Consider the following 19,212-nt stretch of genomic DNA (forward strand, 5'->3'; position numbering starts at 1 on the left):
GCTGTGCACCCCACAAGTTTACAGACAAAACACTACACCCCACTAGTCGACCTTGGCCGTCCGTCCGTCCGCCTCAATATGGGTTTGACATTTAAGCGAGTTTTTAGCGTCCTACTACATGGAGAAGGACATCTCTACAATGATTATCATAGTATTTTATATCACTCTCAGGCCCTATATGTGTTTAGGAGCTGATGTTAAGAATTTTTATTACATTGAGACTTGTAATAGGAAAACCACCCAGAGATATCAAAGTTTTGTTTTCTTTTCAAATGACACACCATCCATCAATATAAAACAAATTCGAATTACACACCACCCATCGATATAAAAGTTTTTTTCGAATAACACACCACCTGTACCAAACATTTTTCAAATGACACACCAGCCATCAGCATCAAAGATTTTTCGAATGACACACCAACCAGATTTTTTCAAATGACACACCAGCCATCGATATCATATTTATCAAAAGACACACCACTGCATAGCACATTTAAATATATATTTGGTTGTAGAGGAAGACACAAATTCAGACGAACATTGAAAGACAGAGAGTAGAAGTATTATATAGATAAAAACTTACCACCACTACCATCACAAGCATTGGCCTGATGTACTCCATGTCTGCCTTCAACGATGGTGAAAAACGAGACAACCAGACAGCGAGATTTAAACGGTATTTATACCATCAGGGATGCGTTTTAGCTTGTGACATATATTAAATCTGTGTGAACTTTTAGAAAATTGTCCATTATATGTAATTACGTATCGCTAAACAACTTTAAAGTCAAATATGCGCATACTGAAGATACAATTTGTAGCATTTATTTAACGTCGTTCACAAAATCAACATTCACTATTATCTACTGCAGTATGGTATTTGTGCTATTAAGTCTAATTAGGCCTATAATTGACAACTTGCATTAAATAATGTTTTTTTTCTAACTACAGCTGTATTAAATTTATATATAGTAAAATGATGCCTGACTTTTTTGTTCTTTGTTTTGGCAATTTTTGAAAACCTCCCATTTTCAATGACTTTTTTAGACATATTTTAGACAAACAACCGTCTTTTGTATTTTTTTCTTAATTAGAAAATAAAAAAAAGTGTGGCAGTTTGATTTTAATTGAAATGGAATAAAACAATTAAATCAAATTAAATATATTATAGACGCAATATCAGAATTTTTTGTTTTGTTTTTTGTTTCCAATAAATGGATTATTTCGACAGTGATAAGATATAGTATTAATTTGATTTATTTAAATGTATCAACAGGGGTATATTAGTAAAACTAGCAGACTGAGGATTAACAAAAGACAGAAAAATTAAAAACATCTTTAAACATCAGTTTAGAAAAATGCAAGTACAGCATATACTCGGTTATGAAAATAAAACTGCATCATAGCTTTATCTGCCTCATCCGTCTAATATTCGCTAGTAACGATAGAGGCCAAAAGCACAACGATTGAGGAAGGAAGATTGAACATTCAAAGGGGTCTTAACACATGAAAACACACACATATATATACATAAAAACGACAAAAATAAAAACCGAAGGAACACTTGATCCTTAATTTGAAACAATATGCAGGATTAAAAGAAAATAAGATTAAAATATATGAACGTATGTATATTATGAACTGACGAATTTCATATATGGCATGCGGGTTAAGGGGAAACTCGGGGACAAAAAGTCCTCAAACAGGTTTATAACCCAGAAATATTTAGGATTGGCAAAAGAAATATCGAAGTAAATACAGATTTTATAAAAGAGAAAGTTTACCAAGTGGATACGTACAAATATATAATATAGAAAAAAAAAAAAAAAAAAAAAAACTCCTACCTTTTAGGATGGTGAGAAATCAATTTACCAAAGAGCGAGTTAAGGACAGCGTTTTATACCATCAGTAATAATTTTTAATTATATTACATCTGTAAAATCTGTGTGGTGAGACCTATTAGGAAATTGACCATTATGTATAATTATCATATACATAAAAACATTTCTCATGTCAAAAACGTGCTTATTGTGTGGACAGACAAACAAAAAACAGATGGAAACATATAACGGGATTTGGAAGATTCTACCACATTTAAATTGTAAAGGGTACTGTGTCATAGAGAGCATGCTTATCGGAAAATGTTCAAGAAATACCTAAATCAGGTCATCTGAAATTATGGTAATGTAAACTTCTCTGCTGTTTTACTCTCGTTTTCGAGACAAACCATTTGCGTGTAGTTATCTGCCCTTTAGCTACTATCCATTGTCTTTTTCAATTCCATGTGGACAATACAGCTGGGTGTCCCCGTTTGGCGCTAAGATCTTTCTTTAACTGCCCTCTCAAGTACTTATTTACAGCTCAGTCCACTAAAACACAACTTGGTGAAATATCTTGTTCACATATACAACACAGCGCCCGTGCTGGGACTCGAACTAGAGACCCTTCGCTCCCTTAGCCCTGCGTCCTACCACTAGACCACCATTCCTCCGTGTACAGCAATTTGTATAACAACGCAAATGAAATAAATTGTGTAAACATAATTGTAGACAATTCGCTTTGGAATTGAATATGTTCTTAATTTTTTGTAACGTCTAGAATTTATTTCGTCCATGTAAATGAAAATAATATATAGTTCTTGGTGCGATTTAGCGAGAAGATACTCGCATGAAGAAAATATTTTGGATTTGACTTGTCTGATAGAATCAAATAGATGACATTTGCAACTGATTTCGTACAAATGTCATGGAAATGCCTTATATGATCGCTAAGATCTCACTCAACAGGCGCTCATGTTTATTCATGTAGTTTTATGATAATCACGTGGTGTTGCCTGTCGTCTGCTCTGTAATGCTGTACACCAAAGCGGGGATGTTCCTGGGGTTATAATGATTGGTATTTTAAAGTGCAAACAGGTTCATACAAATTGAGTTCATTTACCGAAAACCTCATTAACGTAACGTCACATCTTGTCATCATCATTGTTGACATACGTAATAATTGTCTCGATTTGATAATTATGCTGACTTGATGTAATAGATTGATACTAATATTCATGCTCATATAGATGTTATTGGTGTAGATTTAAATGTCCTAAAATGAGTTACTTTCCATATTTTTGATAAGGACCTGTTACATGAACAATTGTATTTTTTACGAATCAATTTGTCCAAAATCAGGTGCTTTTTGTAGCAAACATAGAGACAGCACATAATATATGCATAAAAATCTAAAAGGTTCCAGGGACCTGTGCTTGGGCCTACTTAGTGTTGCCCACCAGAGGTTGTTTGGATCATGTTGGTTCGTGGGCAAAATTCAATTATTCCTTTAGTCCTTTCTCAAGTGGCATATTAAAGTCGAAAATAAATAATAAGGAAACTAATTCAAATTCAAAATTGATTAAACGAGGGAAAATTTTAAACAAAAGTATATAATTAATTGGAGACCCCTGGAAAAGTACAATACGACCAGGCGGTCCGGAGGAGTGATATAATTTCGAAATACATTAGTCTTTATAAATCAATTGTTACCTATTTACCGTGCCATTGTTTATTGCTAATATCAAAATAAAGAAATCATATTCAAAATCTGAGACAAATACAATGCTTTTGAAAGAGTTTGGCACAATGAACTACTCTAAAGTTTCAAATGTAATCTTTTAAACTGTTTTCAAAACTTTTCATCACACAGAAAGTAGATTACTAACTGAAGGTTATGCATCAAAATGTTCCAGCTGGAATTCCACAAGGATCGGTTTTTAGTCCGTCGTTGCTGATTTGCAAGAGTTTGTGTAACCTTGGTTACAAATTATGTATAAATATATCAATTTGCTGAAATTGGCTTTTGTTACACGACAATGTATGTATAGTGTGTCATGCATATGGACTCTATGACCGGTATTCATTTATGATGATTCCAATTTCACCAAGAATTTATCCTCAATAGTTTCCCTTATTTAATATCAATATTCCAATTCCACCAAATATTTATTCTCAGTAGTTTACCTTATAAAGTATCAATACCCCTTTACCGTATGGTCAGACAAGAAGTTACTTATTCGTTATACCTTTATTTATCAGAAAACTGTATGTATGTTGCCGTGTTTCTTACCACCTAAGAAATCTTGAGGACACAGATAGCAGGAGTATGCTTACCTTTTAGAAAAAGTAGCTTCCAAAAAGGTAAAATATACATCTATAGTGTTTGCTTCCATTCTTTACATTGAGTCTGGGTTACCTGTAGAGTATTCTTTTCATAAATTACTTTTTTTAATGAATTTTAAGATCTCCGCAGTCATAAGTACCAATCCTGACCACGGATTAGAAAACGGCCATTCATATACGATACTTTTTTCAGTATAAGAAGTTTGTTGGAGTTTTAACCGCAATCTGTCAATTAACGTCTTGATTAAATAACGTCGTTGTTGTCAACAAAAATACTTTTTAACGTCATTTTGATGTTGGATAAGCTAGACTACTTTACTGTGGAGGAAACCGGAGTGCCATGGAAACCCACGTGATCGAACAGGCGACCCAAAACCTTTTTTACGTCCGATCAGGGAATCAAACCTTCCAGGGCACGTCAAGTATGAATCGCGTATTAATGGTTTTAATGGCCCTCGATGCCATCATATTTTACTACAGATGCATCTGATGAAAACGTGAAGAGAGACTGTTTACCATTTCACAGTAAAAGACCAGACACCTGTTTAACCAACATTACTTCACTTAAAGAAAATTCTTAACTGGAGATTTCCGAAAGGAAATCATTACGGAATCTAAGGAAAGTTTCCTTAACGAATTTTCCCTGAAATCCAACAATGCTTACATGTTGGTTATCTTAGTTCAGGAATTCTTAAAGCTTAGGGAATGTCAATGAAACTGGGGCCATGGCGAACATCGCATGAATGACGAGGAACAGTTTGGCAGGGTGTCGAAGGTAACTATCAGCTCTTTTTCACTATCTATTGTACATACAGCATTTATTATAATATGTACATTATGTACAATGGAAATTTGCTTTAATCTTGTTTATTTTACTTTCAATTAAATGTCAGTAACATTAGGGAATCTCAAATTAGAGAAAGCTCTATCGTACATTTCAATGTGACATGGTCATTTACATTCTTCATGAGTAATGGTCGAACAAAGATACATGTAGAACAGATATGTTATATGGTACAATAAATCTCGTATTGAATAGAAACAAATTTAAAGTTTATATTCATCACGTCATCAAATTGATTTTTTAGTACATACACGAAAACGCGTTTGCCATGTCGCTCTTTAAGCACATTTTAAACCATTTGTCTGTTATGCAAATTATATGATATGTAGGTATGTGGCGTCATATTAATATCATGTTATATATCAGAATAGGTAACATATCATCATTCATGACATTCAAAACATGACATGAGCGTTTATACAAAATATTCTGTGATAAACTGTAATGATGCTGCGACTGGTGTTTTTATATTTAATATCATTTTGATACAAAAGTTCACATTATATCTTATAACGAGCAAACAAAACAAATCTTTGCGCCATTGTTTTAAGTGTAAAATTGTTGTTTACATCTTAGGATAAACTGATGCTGAATATTTCCGGGTAAAATTTTGTTCCAATATACATTTTCGTTTATGAGTAGGTAGGTTCGGTCATAGTTCTGCACATTTGTATTTTTCACTTTGAGATATGATATCTTGGAATTATTTAGGGAAATTACCAAACATACATAAATGATACCTTGAGATTATTTGGGGAAATTATCACACATTCATATATGACACGTTGACATTATTTAAGGAAATTATCACATATGCACATATCATACCTTGAGAATATTTAGAGAAATTATCACATATGCACATATCATACCTTGAGAAAATAAATGTATAATAATGAAGAACCATGTGGATAGAGAGATGTTTGTCATCTACTTCACCTGTACATAAAATAGTCATGTATATACAGGCAGTGTTATGACGTTTTCAAAAGTGTACACGTGCAATACTTCTTAGAAAGAAGATAATTAGCGCACGTGAGAATTGTACACTTTTTCTGTAGCCTTATTTGGTTGATTTCATAATTAAAAAATTATTATAAATATATTTGCCCATTCGTTTACATTTATTTACAAGACAACATTAAATCATAATTCTCACGCAGATTTCTTCCCTGTGAAATTATTCTGGCAGACATTTCTCTCCTGGTAAAAATAAAGCAGAAACCAGAGAACCTGCGATAAATAACGGTCTCATTACTTTGTCTTCACTTTTATACTGTTTTTGGTTGTGGAATATTTATCGTTTTGATATTTGACTTTAAATATTCACATTCAACCACATTTGTTTTATTTAAAAAATACAAAATATAATTCCATAGGCTAAAAATATCTATTGGATTTGCTTTTTACTATCTAATAATGGCGGGCTTAAATCATCCGCCAATTCGGATCATTCGAATGATGGTTATGCGTTTCGTCAAACTTTTATCCTCATTGAACAGGCATCATCATGTTAACGTTTCACGGCATTCAGTTGATTTATTGTATAAGGGATGTACCTTCCATGTGATTGGAATTCTAAACGCAAAATAAACACGGTCGGGGTAAGATAGCATTCATCTTTGTGTTTGTATGATAAAATTATTGAAGCACTTTGACGAGAAATAACTTAACGGAACAAATATCCGTCAGCTATGTTATTTATTGACTCATAATATCATAACAATGTGTTATCAAAAAGGTGTACGTCCGTTCCGCGCTCGTGTCTTTCCGTCCTCTTCACCTTATCATGTTTATGTCGTCCTGTCTCACCTACCAAAAAATAAATAAATAAATAAAAATTAATAAATTTAAAATAAATCAATCAATCAATCAATCAATATAAATAAATAAACAAATAAATCAATAAATAAACAGATAACAAATAAATGAATAAAAATAAATAAATAAAATAAATAAATAAATAATAAATAAACAACAAAAGTTATGTACTAGTACATTCCCTAAAGAAATTATTACAAGATTAATGATTACAATAATACATGATTGTGTGTGATAACATTGATGTATGTACAGTATCAATTAAAAAATGAGTTACGCTAAACCACAAATCCAACTAGAGAAAAACGTTATTGAATAAAAGGGGCCAAAATGTAACAACCCTGATTGACATGGAAACCCTGAAACCTACAAGGGAAAAACAACCAGGTACCCCTGATTGAAAATGAAAGTTATTCTTCAATATTTCTTCAAAACAGATTGGCAATCTTGTTCATTGGTGCTTATTGACAAAGACATGAAAATGCATATACATATATGTTTATAATACCTCAGAATACAGATTTTCACTTCATTTCGGTTTAACGAGTTCCAGGCGGCCCATTCTTTCCTGAAACAGAGTTGAAGAGGTATGATCTTATCGAACATTTACTATATATTCCTGTTAAAACAAAAATTAAACCATATGTAGAATTTTAGTTTTATTATATGGCGCGTAAGACCAATTGTCTATATTTTTGGGACAATCGAAGATAGAAAAAATATTTTACTACTTTATCTATGCTCACTTGGTTTTAATCTTTGCATAAACAAAACTAGTTTATTCCACAATAAACAAGTAATGATATTCACAGCATTGCTATTACATACCACCCGGAAATGTTTCATTCAGACACAACGTAGAGCTATTGCGAAATATGATATATCAACTTATCTCAATAACTCTCGTTCGCCCTTGTCGACCGGTGGTGGTCAAGCAGGAAGTAAGAATATCCAAGCTATTATCTCATTGTCAAAAAATAGGTTCTTATCTACACCAGGTGTATGAAGACAACGCAACATCCGGCAAGCCATCTACAATCACTTCCGGTATTTGCTTTAAGCACAGCAATTGAATTTTCATTCAATTAAGCAACTTAAAATACCCAAGGAATCGTTATACATTTCCCAGATTGATACGATTCCTAGAACTACCCTATTTAGTATGTATGTATCTTGACGGTGAAATATATTCGACACTGGTGAAATATATTCGACACTGGTGAAATATATTCGACACTGGTGTATAACTAGTTAGAAGCCTACACTTACCTGCTGCGTGAAACCATGTTTCTCTTCCATTGAACAAATTTCCAAAGTTAAGAGCACGCTTCAGCTTTTCCTCATTACTGAGTTTTTTCACGGAGTCAGCTTTGGTGCCAGGAGACCCATGATCGAGGCTCCTAGTGACGTCACGTTTGTAGTAGTAACCTGTCAATGAATACGTAAATTGTTTAAAGAAGAGAACGTTGTGTGAAATAGCATTTAATCAATGATAGTTTTCTTCGGGTATTTATTTGGGTAAAATTCGCAGGAAGAGACAGTAGTAAATTTAGCTTGTTATTGTCCATTTATCATGATAAATGCTAGTGTTCTTAAAACATAAGAGATGATACATTACAATGGTACCTGAATATGAATATGGATCGGTCATCCTTTTCAGGGGTTTTTCACTTCCTGTAGTAAAGAACAAACATAGTTAATGTGTATCACATTTATACATGGTAGTATTCAAGGGACATTGTGAGGGTTCTCATATCTAAAGGTTAACACAGGCAAAATTTCTCAAGATCAAATTCATGTGAACATTTTCGGGTCAAATTGACCTGAATTTAACCTGAAAATCACTTCAACTTAACCTGAAATTGACCCGAAAAGTTCATGTGGAATTGACTGACCTTATTTTCATGTCATTTTCAGGTCAATTTCAAGTTAATATCTTTTCAGATCAAATTGACCTCAAGGCATTTTTCCTGTTTACCTGTTAAGAAATAAAAGTTTCTTTTTTTGTAAATCATGTTAATCAAGATTGTAGCGTCATGTTTTTTTTGTGATATCTGAATGAACAGTGATGACGTCCCGACTTACAATGTCACGTAATACGTCATCAGTTCTGTGCATATTCCTCGCTCCACCGAATAACAACTTAATCAAAGATGGTATTCATATTACTCTTAACCAGAAAGAGGGTAAACGGTCATTTCTTAACAGGTATCAACTATTTACCCTCAGATAGAGGAATATAACGTAGTTAATGCTTAACCTTGTTTGAAATTCTTTTCCTTGGCCTCCCTGGATTTAGGGTTTTTACTCTGAGATATATAAGTATAAAGTTTTACCTTGTTTGAAGTCCTTTTCCTTGGCCTCCTTACTTTTAGGATTTTACTCTGAGATATATAAGTATAAAGTTTTACCTTGTTTGAAGTCCTTTTCCTTGGCCTCCTTACTTTTAGGATTTTACTCTGAGATATATAAGTATAAAGTTTTACCTTGTTTGAAGTCCTTTTCCTTGGCCTCATTACTTTTAGGATTTTACTCTGAGATATATAAGTATAAAGTTTTACCTTGTTTGAAGTCCTTTTCCTTGGCCTCCTTACTTTTAGGATTTTACTCTGAGATATATAAGTATAAAGTTTTACCTTGTTTGAAGTCCTTTTTCTTGGCCTCATTACTTTTAGGATTTTACTCTGAGATATATAAGTATAAAGTTTTACCTTGTTTGAAGTCCTTTTCCTTAGTTTCCCTGGCTTTCATCATTTTACTAATTGTGTCTTTCATACTCATAAGGGATGCTGGACCTGCCGCCATTTCACCAAACGGAAAGAAAAGGAACACATTAATGAACCTACTAACGAACACATTAATGAACCTATTAATGTACCCAATATTAATCCCTGAACGAACCCATTAATAACCCGTTAACGAACCCGTTAACGAACACATTAACGTACACATTAACGAACACATTGATAACCCATTAACGAACACATTAATGAATTCATTAACGAACATATTAATGAATTCATTAATAACCCATTAACGAACACATTGATGAATTCATGAATAAACCCATCATTCTTACAATGTCTGTTAAAACATAAAATGATAACTAAATCTATATCGGTTAAATTAACATTTTTAGTAAAAGAAATAATAATTCACTTCGTTTCACAAAGAAAATCTATTAAATTAATTTAAATCTACATATTTACAATAGATAGAAGAAATGATGTAATAGTAATGATATATATCTAATATATTTTAATTCAGTTTGGTTTGACACTTTGTTCATAGAAAAGGTTTCAATTGCATTTGGGTCAAATTTTGCTGGCGCATAAGGTGTACACATATACGATATATGATAGGCCCACACCTATCATAGCAAGAAAATATGAACGAGGGGAAACTATGTCGATTTAAGAAGTGTAAAACAATATGGTCTCATTACGTCCGTCCAGAACGGAATACATCTCTATTTATGTATATTATAACATATTGTGACGTCACAATAACAATACATATAACACAGTAACAGATTTTTCTCTAAAAACGAATTAAACAATATTACAAGCAATGGTACCTGAATATGAATATGGATCGGTCATCCTTTTCAGGGGTTTTTCACTTCCTGTAGTAAAGAACAAATATAGTTATGTGTATCACATTTATACATGGTAGTATTCGAGGGACATTGTGAGGATCCTCATATATAAACATGAACACATGCACAATGTCTTCAGATGAAATTAAATTGATGTGAACATTTTCGGGTCAAATTGACCTGAATTTGACCTGAAATTTACTTCAAATTAATCTGAAATTGACCTAAAAATATCTTTATGTGGAATTCACGTTATTTCAGGTCCCTTTTAGGTCAATTTCAGGTCAATATCTTTTCAGATCAAATTTACTTCAAGGCATTTTTCCTGTGTACCTATTAAGAAATAGAAGTGTTTTTTTTTAAATCGTGTAAATCAAGATTATTTAAGCATTGAACGGCTTTCAGTTGGCATTCATATTGACTATGGATGCCAACTGAAAGCCGTTCAATGCTTATATTTACCATCTGCGATTTTTTATTTGTCGTGCGATTTTTTTTTGAAATTTTCAAATCCAAATTTCAGTTGGCAGTTCATAAGCTGGTGAACTCGCAACTGAATTGGTAGGGTTATATAGTGGCAGTGCCATACAATGGTAAATATAGCGTCATGCTTTTTGTGATATCTGAATGAACAGTGATCACGTCCCGATTTACAATGTCACATAAAACGTCACCAGTTCTGTGCATATTCCACGCTCCACCGAATAACAACTTAATCAAAGATGGTTTTCATATTACTCTTCACCAGAAAAAGGTCAGGTGGTCATTTCTTAACAGGTACAATATCAACTATTTTTTCTATTTTATAACTATTTTACTCTGAGATATATAAGTATAACGTTTAAGCTTGTTTGAAGTCCTTTTCCTTGGTCTCCTAGATTTTAGAATTTTACTCTGCGATATAATGTTTTACCTTGTTTGAAGTCCTTTTCCTTGGCCTGCTTACTTTTAGGATTTTACTCTGAGATATATAAGTATAACATTTTACCTTGTTTGCAGTTCTTTTCCTTGGCCTCCTTGGATTTTAGGATTTTACTCTGAGATATATAAGTATAAAGTTTTACCTTGTTTGAAGTCCTTTTCCTTGGCCTCATTACTTTTAGGATTTTACTCTGAGATATATAAGTATAACGTTTTACCTTGTTTGAAGTCCTTTTCCTTGGCCTCATTACTTTTAGGATTTTACTCTGAGATATATAAGTATAACGTTTTACCTTGTTTGAAGTCCTTTTCCTTGGCCTCCCTGGATTTTAGGGTTTTTACTCTGAGATATATAAGTATAATGTTTTACCTTGTTTGAAGTCCTTTTCCTTGGCCTCCTTACTTTAAGGATTTTACTCTGAGATATATAAGTATAATGTTTTACATTGTTTGTAGTCCTTTTCCTTGGCCTCCTTACCTTTAAGATTTTACTCTGAGATATATGAGTATAAAGTTTTACCTTGTTTGAAGTCCTTTTCCTTGGCCTCCTTACTTTTAGGATTTTACTCTGAGATATATAAGTATAAAGTTTTACCTTGTTTGAAGTCCTTTTCCTTGGCCTCCTTACTTTTAGGATTTTACTCTGAGATATATAAGTATAATGTTTTACCTTGTTTGAAGTCCTTTTCCTTGGCCTCCTTACTTTTAGGATTTTACTCTGAGATATATAAGTATAAAGTTTTACCTTGTTTGAAGTCCTTTTCCTTGGTTTCCCTGGCTTTCATCATTTTACTTATTGTGTCTTTCATATTGATGAGGGATGCTGGACCTGCCGCCATTTCACCAAACGGAAAGAAAAGGAACACATTAATGAACCTACTAACGAACACATTAATGAACCTATTAATGTACCCAATATTAATCCATGAACGAACCCATTAATAACCCGTTAACGAACACATTAACGTACACATTAACGAACACATTAATGAATCCATTAACGAACACATTAATGAATCCATTAATGTACCCAATATTAATCCATGAACGAACCCATTGATAACCCGTTAACGAACCCGTTAACGAACACATTAACGTACACATTAACGAACACATTGATAACCCATTAACGAACACATTAATGAATCCATTAACGTACACATTAATGAATCCATTAATAACCCATTAACGAACACATTAACGTACACATTAACGAACACACTGATAACCCATTAACGAACACATTGATGAATTCATGAATAAACCAATCATTCTTACAATGTCTGTTAAAACATAAAATGAAAACTTAATCTATATCGGTTAAATTAACATTTTTAGTAAAAGAAATAATAATTCACTTCGTTTCACAAAGAAAATCAATTAAATTAATTTAAATCTACATATTTACAATAGATAGAAGAAATGATGTAATAGTAATGATATATATCTAATATATTTTAATTCAGTTTGGTTTGACACTTTGTTCATAGAAAAGGTTTCAATTGCATTTGGATCAAATTTTGCTGGCGCATAAGGTGTACACATATACGATATATGATAGGCCCACACCTATCATAGCAAGAAAATATGAACGAGGGGAAACTATGTCGATTTAAGAAGTGTAAAACAATATGGTCTCATTACGTCCGTCCAGAACGGAATACATCTCTATTTATGTATATGATAACATATTGTGACGTCACAATAACAATATATAATACACAGTAACAGATTTTTCTCTAAAAACGAATTAAACAATATTACAAGCAATGGTACCTGAATATGAATATGGATCGGTCATCCTTTTCAGGGGTTTTTCACTTCCTGTAGTAAAGAACAAATATAGTTATGTGTATCACATTTATACATGGTAGTATTCAAGGGACATTGTGAGGGTCCTTATATCTAAAGGTTAACACAGGCAAAATTTCTCAAGATCAAATTGATGTGAACATTTTCGGGTCAAATTGACCTGAATTTAACCTGAAAATCACTTCAACTTATGTGGAATTGACTGACCTTATTTTCATGTCATTTTCAGGTCAATTTCAAGTTAATATCTTTTCAGATCAAATTTGCCTCAAGGCATTTTTCCTCTGTACCTGTTAAGAAATAAAAGTTTCTTTTTTTGTAAATCATGTTAATCAAGATTGTAGTGTCATGTTTTTTTGTGATATCTGAATGAACAGTGCATGATGACGTCCCGACTTACAATGTCACGTAAAACGTCATCAGTTCTGTGCATATTCCTCGCTCCACCGAATAACAACTTAATCAAAGATGGTATTCATATTACTCTTAACCAGAAAGAGGGTAAACGGTCATTTCTTAACAGGTATCAACTATTTACCCTCAGATAGACGAATATAACGTAGTTAATGCTTAACCTTGTTTGAAATTCTTTTCCTTGGCCTCCCTGGATTTTAGGGTTTTTACTCTGAGATTTATAAGTATAATGTTTTACCTTGTTTGAAGTCCTTTTCCTTTGTCTCCCTGGCTTTCATCATTTTACTAATTGTGTCTTTCATATTGATAAGGAATGCTGGACCTGCCGCCATTTCACCAAACGGAAAGAAAAGGAACACATTAATGAACCTACTAACGAACACATTAATGAACCTATTAATGTACCCAATATTAATCCATGAACGAACCCATTGATAACCCGTTAACGAACCCGTTAACGAACACATTAACGTACACATTAACGAACACATTGATAACCCATTAACGAACACATTAATGAATCCATTAACGAACACATTAATGAATCCAATAATAACCCGTTAACGAACACATTAATGAACCAATTAACGTACACATTAATGAATCCATTAATAACCCATTAACGAACACATTGATGAATTCATGAATAAACCCATCATTCTTACAATGTCTGTTAAAACATAAAATGAAAACTAAATCTATATCGGTTAAATTAACATTTTTAGTAAAAGAAATAATAATTCACTTCGTTTCACAAAGAAAATCTATTAAATTAATTTAAATCTACATATTTACAATAGATAGAAGAAATGATGTAATAGTAATGATATATATCTAATATATTTTAATTCAGTTTGGTTTGACACTTTGTTCATAGAAAAGGTTTCAATTGCATTTGGATGAAATTTTGCTGGCGCATAAGGTGTACACATATACGATATATGATAGGCCCACACCTATCATAGCAAGAAAATATGAACGAGGGGAAACTATGTCGATTTAAGAAGTGTAAAACAATATGGTCTCATTACGTCCGTCCAGAACGGAATACATCTCTATTTATGTATATGATAACATATTGTGACGTCACAATAACAATATATAATACACAGTAACAGATTTTTCTCTAAAAGCTAATTAAACAATATTACAAGCAAGGTTACCTGAATATGAATATGGATCGGTCATCCTTTTCAGGGGTTTTTCACTTCCTGTAGTAAAGAACAAACATAGTTAATGTGTATCACATTTATACATGGTAGTATTCAAGGGCCATTGTGAGGGTCCTCATATCTAAAGGTTAACACAGGCAAAATTTCTCAAGATCAAATTCATGTGAACATTTTCGGGTCAAATTGACCTGAATTTAACCTGAAAATCACTTTTACTTATGTGGAATTGACTGACCTTATTTTCATGTCATTTTCAGGTCAATTTCAAGTTAATATCTTTTCAGATCAAATTTACCTCAAGGCATTTTTCCTCTGTACCTGTTAAGAAATAAAAGTTTCTTTTTTTGTAAATCATATTAATCAAGATTGTAGCGTCATGTTTTTTTGTGATATCTGAATGAACAGTGCATGATGACGTCCCGACTTACAATGTCACGTAAAACGTCATCAGTTCTGTGCATATTCCTCGCTCCACCGAATAACAACTTAATCAAAGATGGTATTCATATTACTCTTAACCAGAAAGAGGGTAAACGGTCATTTCTTAACAGGTATCAACTATTTACCCTCAGATAGACGAACATAACGTAGTTAATGCTTAACCTTGTTTGAAATTCTTTTCCTTGGCCTCCCTGGATTTTAGGGTTTTTACTCTGAGATATATAAGTATAATGTTTTACCTTGTTTGAAGTCCTTTTCCGTTGTCTCCCTGGCTTTCATCATTTCACTAATTGTGTCTTTCATATTGATAAGGGATGCTGGACCTGCCGCCATTTCACCAAACGGAAAGAAAAGGAACACATTAATGAACCCACTAACGAACACATTAATAAACCTATTAATGTACCCAATATTAATCCATGAACGAACCCATTGATAACCCGTTAACGAACCCGTTAACGAACACATTAACGTACACATTAACGAACACATTGATAACCCATTAACGAACACATTAATGAATTCATTAACGAACACATTAATGAATCCATTAACGAACACATTAATGAATCCAATAATAACCCGTTAACGAACATATTAATGAACCAATTAACGTACACATTAATGAATCCATTAATAACCCATTAACGAACACACTGATGAATTCATGAATAAACCCATCATTCTTACAATGTCTGTTAAAACATGAAATGAAAACTAAATCTATATCGGTTAAATTAACATTTTTAGTAAAAGAAATAATAATTCACTTCGTTTCACAAAGAAAATCTATTAAATTGATTTAAATCTACATATTTACAATAGATAGAAGAAATGATGTAATAGTAATGATATATATCTAATATATTTTAATTCAGTTTGGTTTGACACTTTGTTCATAGAAAAGGTTTCAATTGCATTTGGATGAAATTTTGCTGGCGCATAAGGTGTACACATATACGATATATGATAGGCCCACACCTATCATAGCAAGAAAATATGGACGAGGGGAAACTATGTCGATTTAAGAAGTGTAAAACAATATGGTCTCATTACGTCCGTCCAGAACGGAATACATCTCTATTTATGTATATGATAACATATTGTGACGTCACAATAACAATATATAATACACAGTAACAGATTTTTCTCTAAAAACGAATTAAACAATATTACAGCAAGGGTACCTGAATATGAATATGGATCGGTCATCCTTTTCAGGGGTTTTTCACTTCCTGTAGTAAAGAACAAATATAGTTATGTGTATCACATTTATACATGGTAGTATTCGAGGGACATTGTGAGGATCCTCATATATAAACATGAACACAGGCATAATGTCTTCAGATGAAATTAAATTCATGTGAACATTTTCGGGTCAAATTGACCTGAATTTGACCTGAAATTTACTTCAAATTAATCTGAAATTGACCTAAAAATATCTTCATGTGGAATTCACGTTATTTCAGGTCCTTTTTAGGTCAATTTCAGGTCAATATCTTTTCAGATCAAATTTACTTCAAGGCATTTTCCTGTGTACCTATTAAGAAATAAAAGTGTTTTTTTTTTAAATCATGTAAATCAAGATTATTTAAGCATTGAACGGCTTTCAGTTGGCATTCATATTGACTATGAATGCCAACTGAAAGCCGTTCAATGCTTATATTTACCATCTGCGATTTTTTATTTGTCGTGCGATTTTTTTTTTTTTTTTGAAATTTTCAAATTCAAATTTCAGTTGGCAGTTCATAAGCTGGTGAACTCGCAACTGAATTGGTAGGGTTATATAGTGGCAGTGCCATACAATGGTAAATATAGCGTCATGCTTTTTGTGATATCTGAATGAACAGTGATGACGTCCCGATTTACAATGTCACATAAAACGTCACCAGTTCTGTGCATATTCCACGCTCCACCGAATAACAACTTAATCAAAGATGGTATCCATATTACTCTTCACCAGAAAAAGGGTCAGGTGGTCATTTCTTAACAGGTACAATATCAACTATTTTTTTATTTTATAACAATTTTACTCTGAGATATAACGTTTAAGCTTGTTTGAAGTCCTTTTCCTTGGTCTCCTAGATTTTAGGATTTTACTCTGCGATATAATGTTTTACCTTGTATGAAGTCCTTTTCCTTGACCTGCTTACTTTTAGGATTTTACTCTGAGATATATAAGTATTACATTTTACCTTGTTTGCAGTTCTTTTCCTTGGCCTCACTGGTTTTTAGGATTTTACTCTGAGATATATAAGTATAATATTTTACCTTGTTTGAAGTCCTTTTCCTTTGTCTCCCTGGCTTTCATCATTTTACTTATTGTGTCTTTCATATTGATCAGGGATGCTGGACCTGCCGCCATTTCACCAAACGGAAAGCCGTCTAGCTTCACTACCTTGGCGGCAGAGATAATAGGAAGCAACTGAAAGTATGTACACAATATATAAACAACGCATACAGAAGGGAGACAGGTTAACAGTGGACACAACCCAAGCATCCCAGGTGTCGGCCTTCTGTATAATATTCGAGGGAATACTTGAGAAGAAAGAAAGGAATATTTGAATATATTGAAACAGCACTTCAACATTTGTATTTCAAATTGCTACTTTATTACATTTTTTTCAAACATGATACTTAACAGATATTTTTATCATACTTAGAGGCAGTTATATACCAATTTTCAGCATAATAAATTATTGATGTCTACTGTATACAACAACAAAAAAACAAAAAACAAAAACATTGTCTCTGAGCTGAAACCTGCTGAAAAAAGTGAAACATTTTGAAATAAGCTCCGCCCATTTCTTTTTATAGTCTCGGCCCCCCTTTAAGTGAACGGTTCGATGTGTATTGCCCAAATACGACTAAGAGGGGTAATACTGTTGTGCTCCGATTCCGTCTGTCCGTCTGTCCGTACTCACCCAACATCCTTGTGGGGTGCATTCGTCAGCTATAGGAATATTTTCGTTTTTTTGCCCACAAATCATTAAATCTCACTGCGCATGTGCTATTTTAGCGACGGAATGAACGGAAATAAATACAGATTTTGAAATTCTGATCGACTTGCGCTGTGCACCCCACAAGTTTACAGACAAAACACTACACCCCACTAGTCGACCTTGGCCGTCCGTCCGTCCGCCTCAATATAGGTTTGACATTTAAGCGAGTTTTTAGCGTCCTACTACATGGAGAAGGACAGCTCTACAATGCTAATTATAGTATTTGATATCACTCTAAGGCCCTATATGTATTTAGGAGCTGATGTTAAGAATTTTTATTACATTTGAGACTTGTAATAGGAAAACCACCCAGAAATATCAAAGTTTTGTTTTGCTTTTTCAAATGACACACCACTTTTTATATTTAAAAAAGTCCTAATGGCACACCAACCACAAGTTTAAAAGATTTTTTGAATGACACAACAACCAGATTTTTCAAATGACACACCAGCCATCGATATCATTTTTGTCAGCGACACACCACTGCAAAGCACATTTACGTATATATTTGGTTGTAAAGGAAGACACAAATTCAGACGAACACAGAAAGACAGAGAGTAGAAGTACTAAATAGATAAAAACTTACCACCACTACCATCACAAGCATTGTCCTGATGTACTCCATGTCTGCCTTCAAGGATGGTGAAAACGAGACTACCAGACAGCGATATTTAAACGGTATTTATACCATCAGGGATGAGTTTTATAGAGTGACATATATTAAATCTGTGTGAACTTTTAGAAAATTGTCCATTATATGTAATTACGTATCGTTAAACAACTTTAAAGTCAAATATGCGCATAATATATGGACATACAAAAAAGAGCCACCATGCAAAGCGGGGGAAATTTTCTAACATTCAACATGATATTATTAATATAATAATGAAGATAGCATTTATTTAACGTCGTTTACAAAATCAACAGTCACTATTATAACTGTAGAGATTCATTGCGATGCCGTTAGGAAAATGTTGTTTTGGATGTTGGAGGGCAACTCATGGGGAAAACTAGTGTGCTA

The 19,212-nt window shown here is 32.9% G+C and overlaps 1 protein-coding gene across 24 annotated transcripts in view; it reads right to left on the reverse strand.

Annotated features, from left to right (window-relative positions):
• The window catches only part of LOC117342257, a 28,010-nt gene extending 9,127 nt beyond the window's left edge, over positions 1 to 18,883 (reverse strand). For 8 of the 24 annotated variants that reach the window (XM_033904343.1, XM_033904325.1, XM_033904344.1 and 5 more), the window contains exons 1-11: positions 18,778 to 18,872; positions 17,461 to 17,614; positions 16,377 to 16,424; positions 15,429 to 15,512; positions 14,740 to 14,787; positions 13,815 to 13,898; positions 13,127 to 13,174; positions 12,096 to 12,179; positions 10,409 to 10,456; positions 9,543 to 9,626; positions 8,458 to 8,505 (exon numbers count right to left, since the gene is read on the reverse strand). In XM_033904343.1, the coding sequence (XP_033760234.1) occupies positions 8,458 to 8,505; positions 9,543 to 9,626; positions 10,409 to 10,456; positions 12,096 to 12,179; positions 13,127 to 13,174; positions 13,815 to 13,898; positions 14,740 to 14,787; positions 15,429 to 15,512; positions 16,377 to 16,424; positions 17,461 to 17,614; positions 18,778 to 18,816 (769 nt within the window). In that variant the 5' untranslated portion in view covers positions 18,817 to 18,872. Of the gene's footprint in view, positions 1 to 8,100; positions 8,260 to 8,457; positions 8,506 to 9,542; positions 9,627 to 10,408; positions 10,457 to 12,095; positions 12,180 to 13,126; positions 13,175 to 13,814; positions 13,899 to 14,739; positions 14,788 to 15,428; positions 15,528 to 16,376; positions 16,425 to 17,460; positions 17,615 to 18,777 lie in introns of all 24 variants that reach the window. The other 16 variants (XM_033904338.1, XM_033904330.1, XM_033904346.1 and 13 more) reach the window with 15 other exon arrangements.
• Between the last annotated feature and the right edge of the window lie 329 nt (positions 18,884 to 19,212).

The sequence above is a fragment of the Pecten maximus genome, chromosome 14 (genome assembly GCF_902652985.1).
Source record: "Pecten maximus chromosome 14, xPecMax1.1, whole genome shotgun sequence".
NCBI lineage: Eukaryota > Metazoa > Mollusca > Bivalvia > Pectinida > Pectinidae > Pecten > Pecten maximus.